The 15,361-nt window shown below is 43.6% G+C and overlaps 1 protein-coding gene across 1 annotated transcript in view; it reads right to left on the bottom strand.

Annotated features, from left to right (window-relative positions):
* Positions 1–15,086, bottom strand: part of VPS54 (VPS54 subunit of GARP complex) — a 49,116-nt gene extending 34,030 nt beyond the window's left edge. Inside the window, exons 1-5 of the mRNA XM_082757923.1 lie at positions 14,949–15,086; positions 14,437–14,548; positions 4,676–4,837; positions 3,596–3,837; positions 2,122–2,200 (exon numbers count right to left, since the gene is read on the bottom strand). Of these exons, the coding sequence (XP_082614049.1) occupies positions 2,122–2,200; positions 3,596–3,837; positions 4,676–4,811 (457 nt within the window). The 5' untranslated portion in view covers positions 4,812–4,837; positions 14,437–14,548; positions 14,949–15,086. The remainder of the gene's footprint in view (positions 1–2,121; positions 2,201–3,595; positions 3,838–4,675; positions 4,838–14,436; positions 14,549–14,948) is intronic.
* Positions 15,087–15,361: the final 275 nt, after the last annotated feature.

Here is a 15,361-nt window from a genome sequence, read left to right as displayed (position 1 = left end):
ACTTCTGACTGAACAAGAAAACCTTTTTCATCATGAGGACAGTCAAGCAGGCTGTCCAGAGATTGAATAGCCTCCATCCTTGAACGTTTTCAAGATCTGACTGGATAAAACCTGTACCTCAGCTGGACAGTCTCCCTGCTCTTGACAAGCATGGTAAGCAGGACATCAGAATTATCTCCCACATTTCTCTCACCTCTCTGTTACTTAATTGGTATTGAAATACTAAAGGAAACCTAAGAATCATTCTGCTGTTCTCAGTGGTTGGACAGACCAACTCTTACGGAAGTGAAAGGCCAGGTCTTGTGGACCAGAGCTGGGGAAAAACAACCAATGCCTAAAACAGAAACTACAGAAAATCCAGAGTTTCATTTTACCAGATGATGCTTCTAGGAATTGCCCATCTACAAAAGGAGTGTCCAGATACTTTGGTGACACGTTTTTTTTTTTCCTTCTAAAACCAAAGCTCTTTCAAAACGGCTAAAGCTAAGCCTAAAGAAGGAACTTGTCTTTCACAGTACGTGCCACAAACAGATTCACTGAGGAAGAGCTAATTCAAAATAACAAGCCCAGGGAAACCCTGCAGAAGGGCTGCCTTTTGCATGGAAAAGAAGGAAGAAAGCTGACTGGAAGAACAACTCGATCACAAGCAGTACACTACTGAATGCTTCTTGTTGCATTACATGTAGACAATTGATATAGATGAGCCTGATCAAACAGTGATTTGCAAATTAATCTTTAATTCATTTTATCAGAAACTTTAACACAAAAATATTACAAACTTGCTGCAGTTTATAAGGGTTTGTTTCCCTTTTGTTTGACTTGTGATTTTCATTTTCATTTTGCCTCTCCCTTTCCTTTGTCGAGTTTCATACTTGCTGAACTATTTCTATAAAATCTTGAAATTCAGCCTGCAGACACCAAAAAAAAAGTGCTCCAGGTAGTCCTTGCTAACAGTAATGACAGAAACACTAAACAGAAATGGCCAGAGTGGAATTTCATGAGGTTCAACAATAGGAAATGCAAAGCCCTGCACCTGGGGGAGGAATAACCCCAGGCACACTGCACACTGAGAGTTGAGCAGCTGCACAGCATCTGTGCAGAGAAGGATCTGGGGGGGTCCTACTGGACAACAAACCAACCGTGAGCCAGCACTGCACCCTTGTGGCAAAGTATCCTGGACTGTTTTAGGAAAAACACTGGCAGCAGGTCAAGGGGAAGCTGATTCTCTACACGGAACTGGTGAGATCACATCTGGAGCACCGTATCCAGTTCTGGGCTGCACAGTAGAAGAAAGGAATGGACATACTGCAGCGAGTCCAGCAAAGGGCCACAAATATGAATGAGGGACTGGGGTATGTTTCATACAAGGAAAGAGAGAGCTCAGACTGTTTAGCATAGAAAAGCTCGGGGGGAATCTTTTCAGTGTTTATAAATATCCAACGAGAGAGTGTAGAGAAGAGGGAACCAAACTCTTATCAGTGGTGGCCACTGACAGTACAAGTGGCAACAAGTACAAAATGAAATGTGAAAAATTCCATCTTCTATGGTGTGGGTGGCCAACACTGAAAGAGGCTGCCCAGAGAGGCTGTGTAGTCTTTATCTGTAGAAATACTCAAAACCAGACTGAACAGGGTCCTTGGCAGCTGCCTGAGGTGACCCTGCTTGAGCAAGGGGTTTGGACTAGGCCATCTTGAGAGGTCACCTCCCCTTCAGCCATTCTTTGATCCTCATGGCAGAGACAGAAATGGCTCACTGCTGCTGCTCTTCATTGCAAAGTCAAGAGCTGCTAGAAGGTTGCTGTAATAGTCTCAGCTTATCTTCAACAAAAGAAAGTTAAAGAAAACACTGCCAGGGACTTAGTGACCTTCCATGAATGTAAACATGCCAAGAAAAAAAAAATTATGAGCAGGTCTCACAAACATTTTGGCCTATCAGGTATGAGCAGTGGTCACAAATACATCTAGTCAATCATGTCTGGGTTTTCAATTATTGTTACAAAGAAATCACCAGCAGCTATTTTTGCACACAAAGCCTATGAGCAAGTAAAAGAGATGATCAGTATGTTATAGTATTCATTAAAGGAACGACTTTTTAATGACAAAAGGAGGGCTTTGACTATACCATGGGTGTGTAACAGAGTCCTGTCGAAGGTATCTTTAGGAGGACAAATATTCCTGCACCTTTCATGAACCTTCTCTCTCTGTAAAACAAAAAATATATTAAAAATTACTCTGGGACTTCAAAAAGATTCTTTTTCTTTCAGACGGAACATTTTCATGGAAACATACTGCATCATGCCAAATAATTCTGACAATTTCACAGTAATATTTTTTTCCTCTTAAAAGCTCAGATGTTTGTCCACAGGTTAAAAATTTTGGTTGCTACATTGTTTTTTCAGTTATTGAAAAGCCAAAATAACCTCTCTGTATAACAGGAGATAATCACAGATTGGTTGTAATTACATATCCAAATGCTTATTTGCTCTCTGACCCAGAAATCACACCAACAAAGTAAATGCTTTTTCATTGCTAAATTAATTGAATCAAAGTAGATACTGCTTCAACATCCTGTTAATGGACACCTAGCTGAAATCACGCATCTTGTTTTGTCATGCTGAGCTTCAAGTTTTACCTACAGGTGCAGTCAGCACTAGAGACCATAACGATCAGAAACTATGCTTCTAAAGACCACTGATAGATAGCTAGATCTCTTCTAGAAGCTACATCACGGGCCAGTTCCTCTTTCCAAAACCTTCTTTCATTTGCAGTCACTGCATTACACATTAATTTTAACAGAGCTCTTAAATGCTTTAAATGTCGAGCGTGTGAATGAATGGCATTACAGACAATTCCCTTTGACATACTTTAACTGTGATTTACACAAGTAACACTTCCTGCAGCCAATTCTGTAACAGCAGAACGGTAAGAAAGTTACAAACCAAGGAAGCAGAAAACAGTGGGAGACTTCTGTATGTTCTTTCAGTTCAAAATAAAATAATAAAAAAAGAATGTTACTACATACTTACTGACACCTGTATTTTAAGAGTTTTTAGAAGTCTCCTACTGGTCCTGGTGTCCTTAGATGTAGCTTAAAATTTCCTGTTACAAAAGAAATCATTGAAATAATAGATCTACTTATAGTTTTAGAACTTCACGTATAAATGTTTAAATTGGAGATTCTTTAGAAATATCTCTAATCCTTGCAGCACTTACTCATGTTTTATATTTGATCCAAAGGTCTTAAAACGTTACGTTGCACTGTAGAGCTCAACCATTAAACAATCCTTACAGAAAAAGGATTGATAATCAGAAAGAATTAATATGAAATGCAAGCCCTGGTGCAGACTGTGGTATTCAGAGATGCAAGTGAAAAAACATGGAACTTTCTAGACGGAATTTAGCCATTTTTCACACTAATAATATTGAGATTATAAAACCAGAAATGCCTAATGGAAAGTCAACAAGCACTGGAGAACAAATTAACGATCAGCTAACTGTAAGATGGTCTCCTAACGGGCACAGTCACTAATCAGTAGCAGGTTCTCCTCTCTCTTTCTGGCCCCTAGTACCACGTGCATCGAATTTTGCATCCTTACCGGAGTGATTTCCTGTTGGTATAATGCAAAATGTTCCTTGGTGATCTGTGGGAGGTAGAATGAAGGCGTGACTTCAGTGTCCACAAAGTCCACTCCCCATGTTTTTGTAAAGAAATCAGATTCCCTTTTTGCTAACCTAGGATCATTTAGCGCTGCTGGGAGATTGACTTTGGAATGATAAATAGTCCATCTGTGCTGATCCGCAACTAGAGATGGGCTGTCACATAAGTTACTGGGATCGCCTGCGGCACAAAAGACAAGACAGTTGTGTGTTTTTAAGATGAGAAACCAAAAGTTGTATTTTTGTTAAAATGTGATCTTTAAACAAGCTATGTTTTAACAATTACACAGTGGATCAGAATTACCTATCCAGAAGACACGACATTTTCATTTCTTCAATGCTACCTTGCATTTCTTCTATCACATTAACCAACACAAGTTTTGAACACAAAAGTGTATCCACGCTCACTAAGTATCTTTAGCTCAACACCATTAACTTCCACTGAAGAAGAAAAAAAATCCAACTCCTTACACACATTATTAAAAATCTGGACTACTTGATCAGAAACACAGTCAAAATTCACTAGAATCATATTCCTTAATTCTTCAGATCCCATCCCACCACCTCTCTCTATCAACTAAGCCTTGGTATACTGCAGCAGCTATGACTTTGACCAAAACCTGGTCTTATGATACCACTAGAGACTTATGACAGTGGTACAGACAGGTCTTGGTCTTTTGCTTCCCACTGCAAAAGGGCTGGGGTGTAACACAGAAGTAGAACAAGACCCCAAGCACGCTGGATAGATCTGTTCCACACACACCTTTTTTCTTGTTTGTGGTAAGAATCATAGCTACAGTGTAGAATCACACAGACAAGACCCTTCCTATAACGTGGAGATCTAAAAGGAAACTGGAAGGTAAGAAGCAGAACTATAGCATACTTTGAAATAAGGCCATGGCTTAGTTCGCTACACACAGAATGCAAGAGAATTTGGAAATTTGACTGAAGAATTGAAAATGGATTTTCACATTAGCAAACATAACAGTGTTTTCACTCTCCTTGCACATTAACATTACCTGTGGGCTCCTTGGGACAGACATCAGGCAGTGACTGCACAGGTCGAAAACGCTTGGCCACATCCATTTCCTTTTTAAAGAAAGCATCGCTGCTGTTTGACTGAGGCACTGGTGAAGAACTGTGGCTCGATGCCATTGCATAAAATCACCACTTGATAAAAGCTGAAGGAGAAACAACAAATACCAAGGCTTTAATGAAGTTCTGGCTGCGGACTAACAAGAAAGAAACGCTCTGTCAGTTACATAGATTTCGGTTTGTTTTTTCATACTGCAACAATTTAACTGACACATTTCAACAGGAACATGAAAAATAAAGACGAAAATAAAAGGCAGAATGTAACTTCACCGTCCGTTTCCTCCCACACCTTCAGGTATGAAGGTTGGCTTGTTCCTGTGCACAGCACCAATAAATTCTGACGTTAACAGCAACGGAAATCTTTCAGGCACTTCTGCCTTTCTGCTGCCAGAAGCACTGCAGTCACGTTGGCAGTAAAACTCCCTCCGAGGTACCAAATAGCGCAGGTAAAGGAATGTAACAGAGGGAGGAGATCACCTTCATTTTCTGTACGTGTTTCATACCGTCCTGGAGCTGCCCTGCACAAATACAGCAGGGCAAGGGAAGACACAGAGGATCCCAGCACCTGAAGCAGCGCTGCAGGACAAACCCTCTGCAAAGCCAGCCTGGTGACAGGCTCAGCTCAGCGTTCCCAGCCTGGAGCTGGGTGTAAAACCGCTGCTGGGGGGCTCGCAAAAGCTGCTGGAGCTTCCTGGCCTCGCTCTGGTGGAGGCAGAGGCAGCGTGCCAGACGTCTGCACAGGTAGGCAGCTGTGCTCAGCGAGGCTGAACCGCGGTGTGTCGCAGCGGGTGCCCTCGCCCCGCCGCCTCGCACGCGCTGTTTTTTCCCAAAGGAGCTCTAAAACCTACGCCTCCCGTTTGGGGAGAGCCCAGCGGCGACGACCCACGCGAATGATACAGCTTTCAGCATTTACAGCAGCTGGAATCTGATGTCAGAGGGCATCCTGGAGTTTCAGACAAATCAGGATCCGACGAGCACGCCACGTGCGTGAGAAAAACACGAGCACGCAGTACTCAGAGAGCACAAACATCTTCCCTAACTCCATCCAGGAAAAATGGTAATTCCCCTTCTCGTGGCTGTCTAGCACAGCACACTGGAGTTTATTTCCGTACTAAAAGCACTCGCACAGAGAAGACAATCACAACCCAGATCAAAAAGCCCTGGAGGAGGGAAAGTCCCACTAATCTTCAGTTGAATTTTAAAGACTTCGTTTGAAAATAAACACCCTTAGAAATCGTACACCAGGACTGAACACCAGCACGAGTTCCCTCCGTCTGCAAACAAAGCTGCATTTCTATCAAAGCGTTGGCCAGCTCTGTAATAAACTGCACAACTATTACAGGTTGGAGAGTTTATTAAAACTTCCCTATAATGCACGGCTCCAAGAGCGCCTGTTCAAAGGGACTGATCTGAATCCTCTAAAGAGAAATAAACACATCCAGCAAAATCTGAACGCTTAACTGCCAACCCCTAAGGGACACCTAAATTACTTACTACCCTGTGAAGGAGCACAGGAAGATAAAAGGCCTATTTCATCTTCAATCACTCGAGTAGGCACCGAGGGATGACTGCACGTCACCGTGTCAACTTCTAACAGCAGCACGTACGTTGCAGCCAATCTCATCTGGAAAAAAAAAAAAAAGTTCTGCTTTCTAAACGGGGTTGGAAGTGCCCTACAAAACAGTTCTGAAGAAAAGCCAAGATACGCACAGCTGTAAGACAGCATCCCAATGAGCAGGAGCATAAAAACAAGCCAACACTGAGCACGGTGCTGGTGTACCCTTGCCTTTTTCCCCCTTCTAACTACGCTGTACGACAATGAGGGTAACATGCTTTAAAAGTGACTTTTAAGGGGTGAAAACAGACCAGCAGAACCCTTTTTTCTACAAATGTGCCAAAAAGCTGAAAATCTGTCTCCCTTTTTTGTGGGGAAGGAGTATCCCAGGTTTCCAGTTAAATCAACACTGAAGTTACAGCTCAAGGTACAGAACAGGAGCACTAAAGGAAATCTGGACAGAGCAATACAGGGGAAAAAAGAAATAAAAACAAAGCAAAACATCTCAAATGTATGACAGACCTTCCTTAGATACCATAAACATCAGTGTTGCTCCCTAAAATGTCCCAAAGAAAACTTTTTTCAATGCTACTCCTGTTAAGCCTTCACATTTTTGTGTCTCTCTGCGTTCCCAAAGCATATTCTTTCTTTATGAAGCTCTTCCCTAATGTTTTCGGGTGTTTAGTGAAAAATCTAGCTCGTGATAATGACAGAACAATATCACTTTAGCATCTTGAAAAACACATCCGGTGCTGAAATATAATAATCAAGTCTCCTAAAGGCATACAGTAAATTTATCCGCACTTGGAACTGCTTCAAAGTTGTGTTTTTGCAGTTTTTCTCCCAAAAAAAAAAGCCTCTGTAATGAGACACAGCCTGCTCTAGCAGATGTGTGAGCAGCTAAAGCAATTTGTAGGAAGCACCGAAATCTTGTCCCCTTGTTAGCGAGTCTTTCATTAAACCTCTCTCCTTCCCCTATAACGAAGCATTGCTTCAAAGTATTTTCCAAGATGGAAATCGTCTGAAGTACATAAATCTCAGCGGAGAAAACTCTAGCTGCACTGTGCAGGAGCAAGATTTAAAATACATTAAAAGGCCAATTTAACAACGAGGACAGGTTTAATACCTCAAATTTTCACAAAGGAACGATACCTCCTCTTTCACAGGTACGTTTTAGGGTGAAAATAGTGAAAATTCACATTGCCTTCGGACACTGACAAAACCTGAAAACAGAACGAGAAGGGCACAACAGAATTTCAAGGAGTGGATTTCAGCGAGATATAAAGATTCACAGACAGAGACCTTCTTAAGTGGCATGCAATACGATGCTGCACTAAATTATTCATAGTTAACAGCTATTCTAGTAGACTCATAAGTCAGGGCCTTATGGATAATTAACCTCAGCCAACAGCCACGTTTGCAGAGGAATATTCTCATCTGTGCTGCCAAAAATGGGCATTCCCCAAACTGCAGTCCTTAAATTAGGAAGAATCGCTTTGGATAGAGGAAGGAAAAGAAAATAAAGAGACAGACAACCAGACAGAATTACCAGAATTAAATCCAAATTGCCAAGGAAAATGTGAGAAGCCTATTTTAAGAGAAAAATCCTGGCCTACACCTGAGCCCTTCTGTGTCTGTTAACCTGGCAGACAACCCAAAAATGCTGTTTCACTTGCCCACCAGCAGAACGGCCTTTCCTTGAGCTACACTGCTGAACACTTGCGAGAGAAATGGATTTATAACCAGCCTTCTGAATCAGCGTTTTAAAATATGCGGCGATACATGAAGTTGCTGATTTAAACACCCGAGAAACAATGACTTTCAACATCAACGTGGAACAAAACTGCCGCAGGATATTTTAACTCTTTCAACTTCAAGTGAAACGCAGGTAAATGGAGCCAACTGAATAAGCTGGGCGGGATGAGTTCGGAGACGGTGCATCCCCTTAGCCTCCTGCTTAGGAGAGCATATGTGCAGCAAGACGGATATGCATCTGGGTGACTTCATGGCATCAATATTTAAGTGACATCCAATTAAAACCAGGTTAGATTAACTCTGTTCTCTCCAGCAATCACTGTAATTTACTCACATCTTGTCTAGCAACGCATACTAAACTAGCATAATAAAAAACCTGAGGGATTAGGTACTAGAGAAATAATGGAAATAGAGGATTACGGCTGTGTTTGCAACGTGCCTTCGATGTATTAAACCCACCCTGTACACACTATTCCTTTCCTTAGTTAAAGGATGACATTGAATTACACTGTCGTGATGACTTACTGTCACTGAAGTTAAACTTTTTTCCCCTTCAAATTCAACCACCACAAAGAAAACAGCTTCGGTGATGCAAATTCACAGCACTCTGACGGTCTGAACACACGAAGATTAGTATTTCGTGTTTAACCATTACACAGCTTCCTCTGAAAACATCCTCATTCAATAGCAGGCTTGGCAACTACGATATGACACGGTCATACAATGAGCAGCGTTGAATAAAATGTCTGTAATGATAAATGCAATAACCTCACGCGTGCATACCGTACACTCAGCACAGGATGAGATCTGTGCAGTTAGTAATATCTTAATCATATCAGTTTTAACAAGTGTTGCGATGACTGCTCTATGACTGAAGTTACACAAGCAAGCTTTCAGCAGCTAAAAGGAGAGCACAACAAACGATTCAACCTCTGGGTATTACTCAGAAGTGATTGCACGGGATGGTTGTAACTCCTGTGCACGTGTTGCTTTTATTAAGCTCTTACTAACTGGGTGAAGTTCCTCAGAAACTGCCTTTCCATATTCTGCTACCCTCTGCTACTGAAGCAGCAGTACGCAGCTCCATACGCACACCCTGTCACACGAGGCACAAACTAAGCCTCACCTACCCGTGGTTAGCTTCGTTCTCAGATTTCCTCGTTTGCTGGCAGTTTGCCGTTAGCACTATCAAGCACTTTTCTGTTTGCTACTTGAGGCAGCAACTTCAAGTGAATTAATCTTTTTTTTCTTTTGCTGGAAATTTTCATGTGTGCATGCTCTGGTTTGTAAAGCTGTAATTTTGTGCTAACAATACAAATTAGAATTTATGAAGCCAGCACAGCCCCTGCAAGGTGCAGAAGTAGGTAGTAATTTCTCCTTTATCTGCACTCTACCTCTCAAATGAAAATAAATCTCACCTACTAGTATTAACTCCAACTTAAATTGGTAGTTTTGATTAGTTAGCTGGTACTACAATAGACACCCAGGAACACAGAGCTTATTAACTCCAAACCTTCATGTTATTCATAGAAGCTCCTCTCCAAACGCAGCTTTGGCTTCAAGCACAACACCTGAGAAGAGGCCCTTTTGGAACGGAAAACCATCAGAAGCCACCCACAACTCGCATTAAAGCAAAACATTTTACTGTTTCCAGAGAAGTGATAAATACTGCAGATACTTATCAAGAAACGGATACTTGAAACGTTACTGGGAGAGAAAAATGCACCAGGGATTGCTTCCAGGGCCTCAACAGGCAACGATGTGCCCATTATTGGTCCGGTGTATTTACCCTGTCCTCAAAAGCCTAGATTTCCCACTGCTATTTTACAGTTCTTTGTTGAATCAGCAAGGTTTAACCTTGTAACAAGGAAACCGCGGTAGGAGCAAAGTACACACCACCTTTGTAAGACAATATGGAGCAGCCCTGGCTCACGCAAGCTTTCATTTTCTTTCAACCAGCTAATTCCTCGGGCTGAAGTTTCCCCGCTTGCCCCAACACCTCAAGACAGACATCTCTCTTTCAGGAGGGGTGCCAAGAGGGTGAGCTTTCAGTAAAAAGATTTAAGCAGTTTCAGAGAATGAGGTTAAGGCTGCGGAAGCTGTTCTGCGAACTCAAGCTTTTTCTGAATACCTATTTACATCCTGGGGCTTCAGAGCAAGAAGCAGATTGTCGGGGGAAGGCAAGGCTAGATTCGGAGGAGAGCTGTGACTTGTCCCCAGGAGGAGCCATCCACGCTTGGTGCACATTTCAGCAGCACGTTTCCTTACACAACTTGGAGAGGAGCCTGTGCCAGCCCAGCCTTCTGAAAGCTGAATAATTACACATGTGTTTCTGTTCACACACACACACACAGGTATTTCAGTGTGTTCCGCACACCCAGTAATAGCATCTCCAATCTCGTACTCCCACCTTGTCCACAAAGGTAGCAGGAGTGCTGACCGCCCAGATGAGCTCTGCTGGAAGGAAAGCGACCTGACAAGGAGGCCGTTTATCAGTTATCCATATCTCTCATCTGCCCTGCTCTCCGCCACGTGTGCTGTCACAAGCCAGCATATTCTGCAGTGGGTTGGGCCGTGCTGAGCCGAGACAGACTGTGCTACTTTCTCAGCAACCAGGGACCACGTAAAAGCAGGAGCATTTGAAAAGCTTAATGAGCAATGCCACCATCCTGCCCTGCATCATCTCCTTCATAACACCACCTTGCAGAGCCTTCCTCAAATGAGGAAAGTGGCAAGAAAAAAAAAAAAAAATGTGACTACAATGAACACGACAGCTACATCCCCACTGCACTGTGTGCAGACTACAGGGCCAGGGCAAAACAGCAGCAGATTTTCATACCACGACAGTTTGTACCAGTTTCTTTTGCCTTCCCTAGCTGAAGTCACCTTGGCAGTAGATTTAAAATGAAAATAAAAGTTAAAAAAGAGCCACGTGAGCTTTAGCTGAGCACCACTTCTTTAAACATAAAAATAAGATCCTCTGAAAAAAGTTACCCTGTAAAGCCCCCAGTGCTGAATAGTCTATGCTTGTTTGAGTGAGCGTACCCACAAATTATTTAGAATAATAAACAGGTGTAAACATTTTGTTAAATATTTGAGAGAGATCCGTCTCCCTATAGACAAACTATATCAGAAGTAGAATTTCACAGTTCTCCAGGTATTAAATGAAACAAATTAAATGGAACATCTGTGATACATCCAATGTGCCAAACGCATTTCTTCTCATCTGGAAACCTGACTTCCCAATGATGAACACTAATCTGAAGTCAGAAGGCAGCTTCTGTGCTGGAGCAGTCTTTCCTACAGCTATTTAGGTCATTACGCGTCGAGTTCTTCAATGCCACGAGTGGCAGAATCATTCAGAAACAATTAACAAAGCAGGAAAAACCTCTATCAGAAAAGAAAAGCCCTTGTGGTTATTTGCCCACACTAACACACAACAAAGGAGCGAGATCTTTGAACTCTTGTCAGGCACCAGCATTACCGTGTGCATCATCTCCTTGGAAAATGGTGAAACATGAGCATCTCGAGCATCTCGTACAGCTCCACAAAGGTACGTGCAGCTGAACAGAGATCAAGGAGCCCCGGCAGACACTCCAGCTAAAGTCTGTCAAAGGCAGAGCCTGCGGAGTAGTGACATTTTGAGGAGAGGCAGAACTACATCAGCCAGAGCAAAAACTGTAACAGTAAGGTTCTGACTTTTTGAAAGGAGTCTGACAGAAGCTCACGGGGATTTGCGTCAACAGCAGGTTTCCCTGCACAGGCTTTCCACTTGCTATCTTCGTCAGGGTTAGGCTCAATTCATTAATCTGAAACTAATTTTCTAAAAATGCGATTTTTCATGAGAATCATGGCTTTCCAACGCCATACCACAGCTCTGAAAAACTGCAAACAGCTGTGAAATAACTATTTCTGTTAAATAAAAGATATTTAACAGTTTTGACATTATGCAGAAAGCTGAGATCAGTGGTTATCCAAGAGCTGGCACATCATACTTTCTACAGTTTTATTGAGCAACCCCAGTCCACAAGCAAGAGGCAGGAAGCTGCTCTGTAGGGCAAGTATTCTGCAAGCAAGACCAACAAAACTTCACCTTGGGGAGCATCAGCAAGTGCCACCCGTGTTTGTTAATAGTTCTTGTGATGTTAACACCATCCCAACAGAAGATCAATCGAAAGGGATTCGATTCTCATCACTGCCTTTTTATCCCTCAAGGAGCTTCCACTTACAAGAATGAAAAATATTTCTATAAACATAAAAAAGTAGAGCATGGTTATGCTACATTTAGAATACCAAAAAATAGAAGCAAGGTCTCACATTCCTGCTTACAGTAACTGTATTATACCGATGGACACACTCTACCATATTGCAAAGCACAAAATAAGCAACTGCAACTGTAATAACCCACTGCATGCCACCTCAGGTGGTGTGTGTGCGTGTGTTTCTTTTTATGTTTTAAGACCAGATTCATAGAGAAAATGCTAGGATATTTCTACTATCTAAATATGAGTATTTTGGAACATCTGGTCAGAAAACTGATCCAGCATTTTTAAGTAGGAAGAAAACAATTCAATACATTATTTTGAAAATAATACATTTTTTTTTAAAGCCTAATATCTAGGTGAGGTAGGTGCAAAAAGTTAGATACAGAGAACTTTACATGTGTTGGAAAATATTTCTTTGGAATTAATAGTATGAAGCCCCAGAAATATATACATAGAACATCCATTCATGCACACACTTTCTCTCTTTATGCCTTATTCGTAAATCAGCAAGAATCAACAAAATAAAGATTTAAAAAGAAAAATAATTAAAAAAAAAAAAAAAAGGTTGGGTGAGCCTGCCAACTTGGAGGATTTTAAATCCTGGATTGTAAGATGTCTGTGGCCCTTGACTCTTCTGCTCAAGAAACATACGGTTCCTTATTTCCCCAAAAGTCTGAAGAGGGAAAGCAGAAGTGGCTTTTACACCAAGTTGGAGCCCCAAAAGGAGAAACGATACCTGATTCCACTTCCCAACTTCTTCTCACTCAAACCAACAAAGAACAAGTCTGCAGACTGCTTTCTCTGCCCTCTCTAGTGGCTCCTGACACTTCTTGGGGAAATGTTTCTGTTCAGCCTTGGAAATAGATGTCCCTTTTATCCCATGAAGCTCATGCTGGCAACAGAAAAGCAAAATTCCTCTATATGCACACTAGACTCCTACAACAGAAAGATAGTGATGAAGACACAGGGACAGCCGGTGGAAAGTCCCCAGATGTTACTGGGGAATGGGATGAGAGAGGTTGAGCTGTTTCTCAGCACACCGCCTTCAGACCTCATTGATGAGGCTGCCAGCACGATGCACTGTGGCTTTTGCTTAGAGAGCTGCAGATCTGTCAATTAGTTAATGTTAGGCATTGTTTTCCTACCCAACGGAAGTACTGTCCGACTTCCAGAGGATTTCGAGGGAACTACAGCTTGGGAAAGAGTCACCCTGGCTCTGTAGTAAAGCAGCAATTACTGCAGCCACTACAACAATTAACATACTGCAGTCAGGGTTTTCAGTAAGACGACTTTCTCACAGGGACACAAAGCAGCTGTAGCTGTAGAGGACAACTGTGGTCAGACTTGGGGATCTTTGTTCCACGTGCCTTCTTCTTGTTAAGGACTCCATCAGACAGGATGCGAGTAAGACAGTAAAGTCAATACACCGCCTGTACTTCAAAACACCCAGAAGCACATATCCAGGTTTATCATCAAATAAATATTTTGATGTACTTTAGAACTGGTACAAGTTTGAGATCTCTCGATGTTCTCTAACAGAAATCTGAAGTATTTATAGAATATAAGAACATTAGATAAGGAAAAGGGAATCAATAAAATGGTAAGGCCAAAACCGGACACTCAAAGAGAGAGAAAGTTCATGTTTTGGTGATACAGGTGGTCAGCATTTGACAAACACACTTAGCTACGTCCCTCTCAACAGGGCATACTGCATTTGGAAAATTACAGTAAAGAAAGGTAAGAAACAATGTTTCTCTACAATTTTGTCATAGAATCACAGAATCACCTAGGTTGGAAAAGACCTTAAAAAATGCTCAGGTCCAACCACCAACCTGACCTACTGCTGAGTCCCATCCCTAAACCACCCCCAGTGCCACAACCGTGTCCCTCAGTGCCACAACCATGAAGGAAGTGGCTGTGATTCTGTTTATCTATAAACTCAAGAACCACCACACTTCCGAATGATATTTGTAAACAAACAAACAACAAATCATTTTGTGCTCCCCATCCCAGCTGGGCATTACGGAGAAAACCCAAAACACCTTCTCCAAGCGTTACGCCGGTCAGTATAAAAGCCGTCCGTGCCGAGCACGGTGCCACCACGCCGTACCTTAGTGAAAACACTCCAAGAGCATCTGAGGAAGGCCGTCGTCATATCTCTTCCAGTTGCATCATACAGAAACCCTCCTGATGGTGTAGCCGGGCAGCAGCGCGCCGAGGACCTGCGTGGAAAAAAGCCCAGTGAGTGCCCGGCCAGGGAAGGCTGACATTTCCACACACAACGCCTTCCCGTCCACACACACACACACACACAGACACACACAAAACCACCAGGCACCACTTTCCAAACTGCCCGGGGTTGCCATGGAAATGCGAAATTTATCTTTAGAGAGGAGAGCTGCACGCTCCCCGGCTCGGCGCCCCTTCCCCTCAGCGCCCCCACCGCCCGCCTCGCTGCGCACACGGCTTGGGGGCGGCCCGGACAAAGGGCCCTGAGGGAAATTATTCAACTTTCCCGGCCTTTAAACCAAAAAAGGGGGGGACCCCGGGGTTGAGGTTGCGGTGGCACCTGTACGGGCGGCCTAGCGGCAGGGCGGCCGGGGGCGGCTCCCCGCTGCCTACCTGAGGCGCCGGCCCGGGCGGCGCGGCCTAGCGCGGCGACACGTCGCTGCCCCGGGCTCGGGGCGGCCCTCGGGAAGCGGCCCGGGCGGTGTCGGTGGCGGTGTCGGCCCGGAGGAGGCACGGAGGAGGCTGAGAGGAGGAGCCGAGGCGCCGCCTTCTCTCCCCGCCGCCCGGGGGAGGAGCGGCGGCGGCCGGCGGAAGGGGCTGCCCCCGGCCGGCTGGGGAGGCCGCGGGCACCGCCGCCATTTGAGGGACTGGAGCGGGGTGGATGGGGATGGGGGTGTGAGGCGCTCTGCGTGGGCTAAAAGCTCTTTGTAACGCCTGAAGTGCCCCTCAGGGCCGTGTTTTAGGATTTAATGCCGTAGCAGGCCGCCAAAGGTGGTGAAGTTTGCGATAGGGGAGGGTCCCCCAGG

This window comes from Aythya marila (assembly GCF_965140915.1).
Source record: "Aythya marila genome assembly, chromosome: 3".
NCBI classification, from domain to species: Eukaryota; Metazoa; Chordata; class Aves; order Anseriformes; family Anatidae; genus Aythya; species Aythya marila.
The sequence above is the reverse complement of the archived record's forward strand: the minus strand, read 5'-3'. Positions and strand labels throughout refer to the sequence as shown.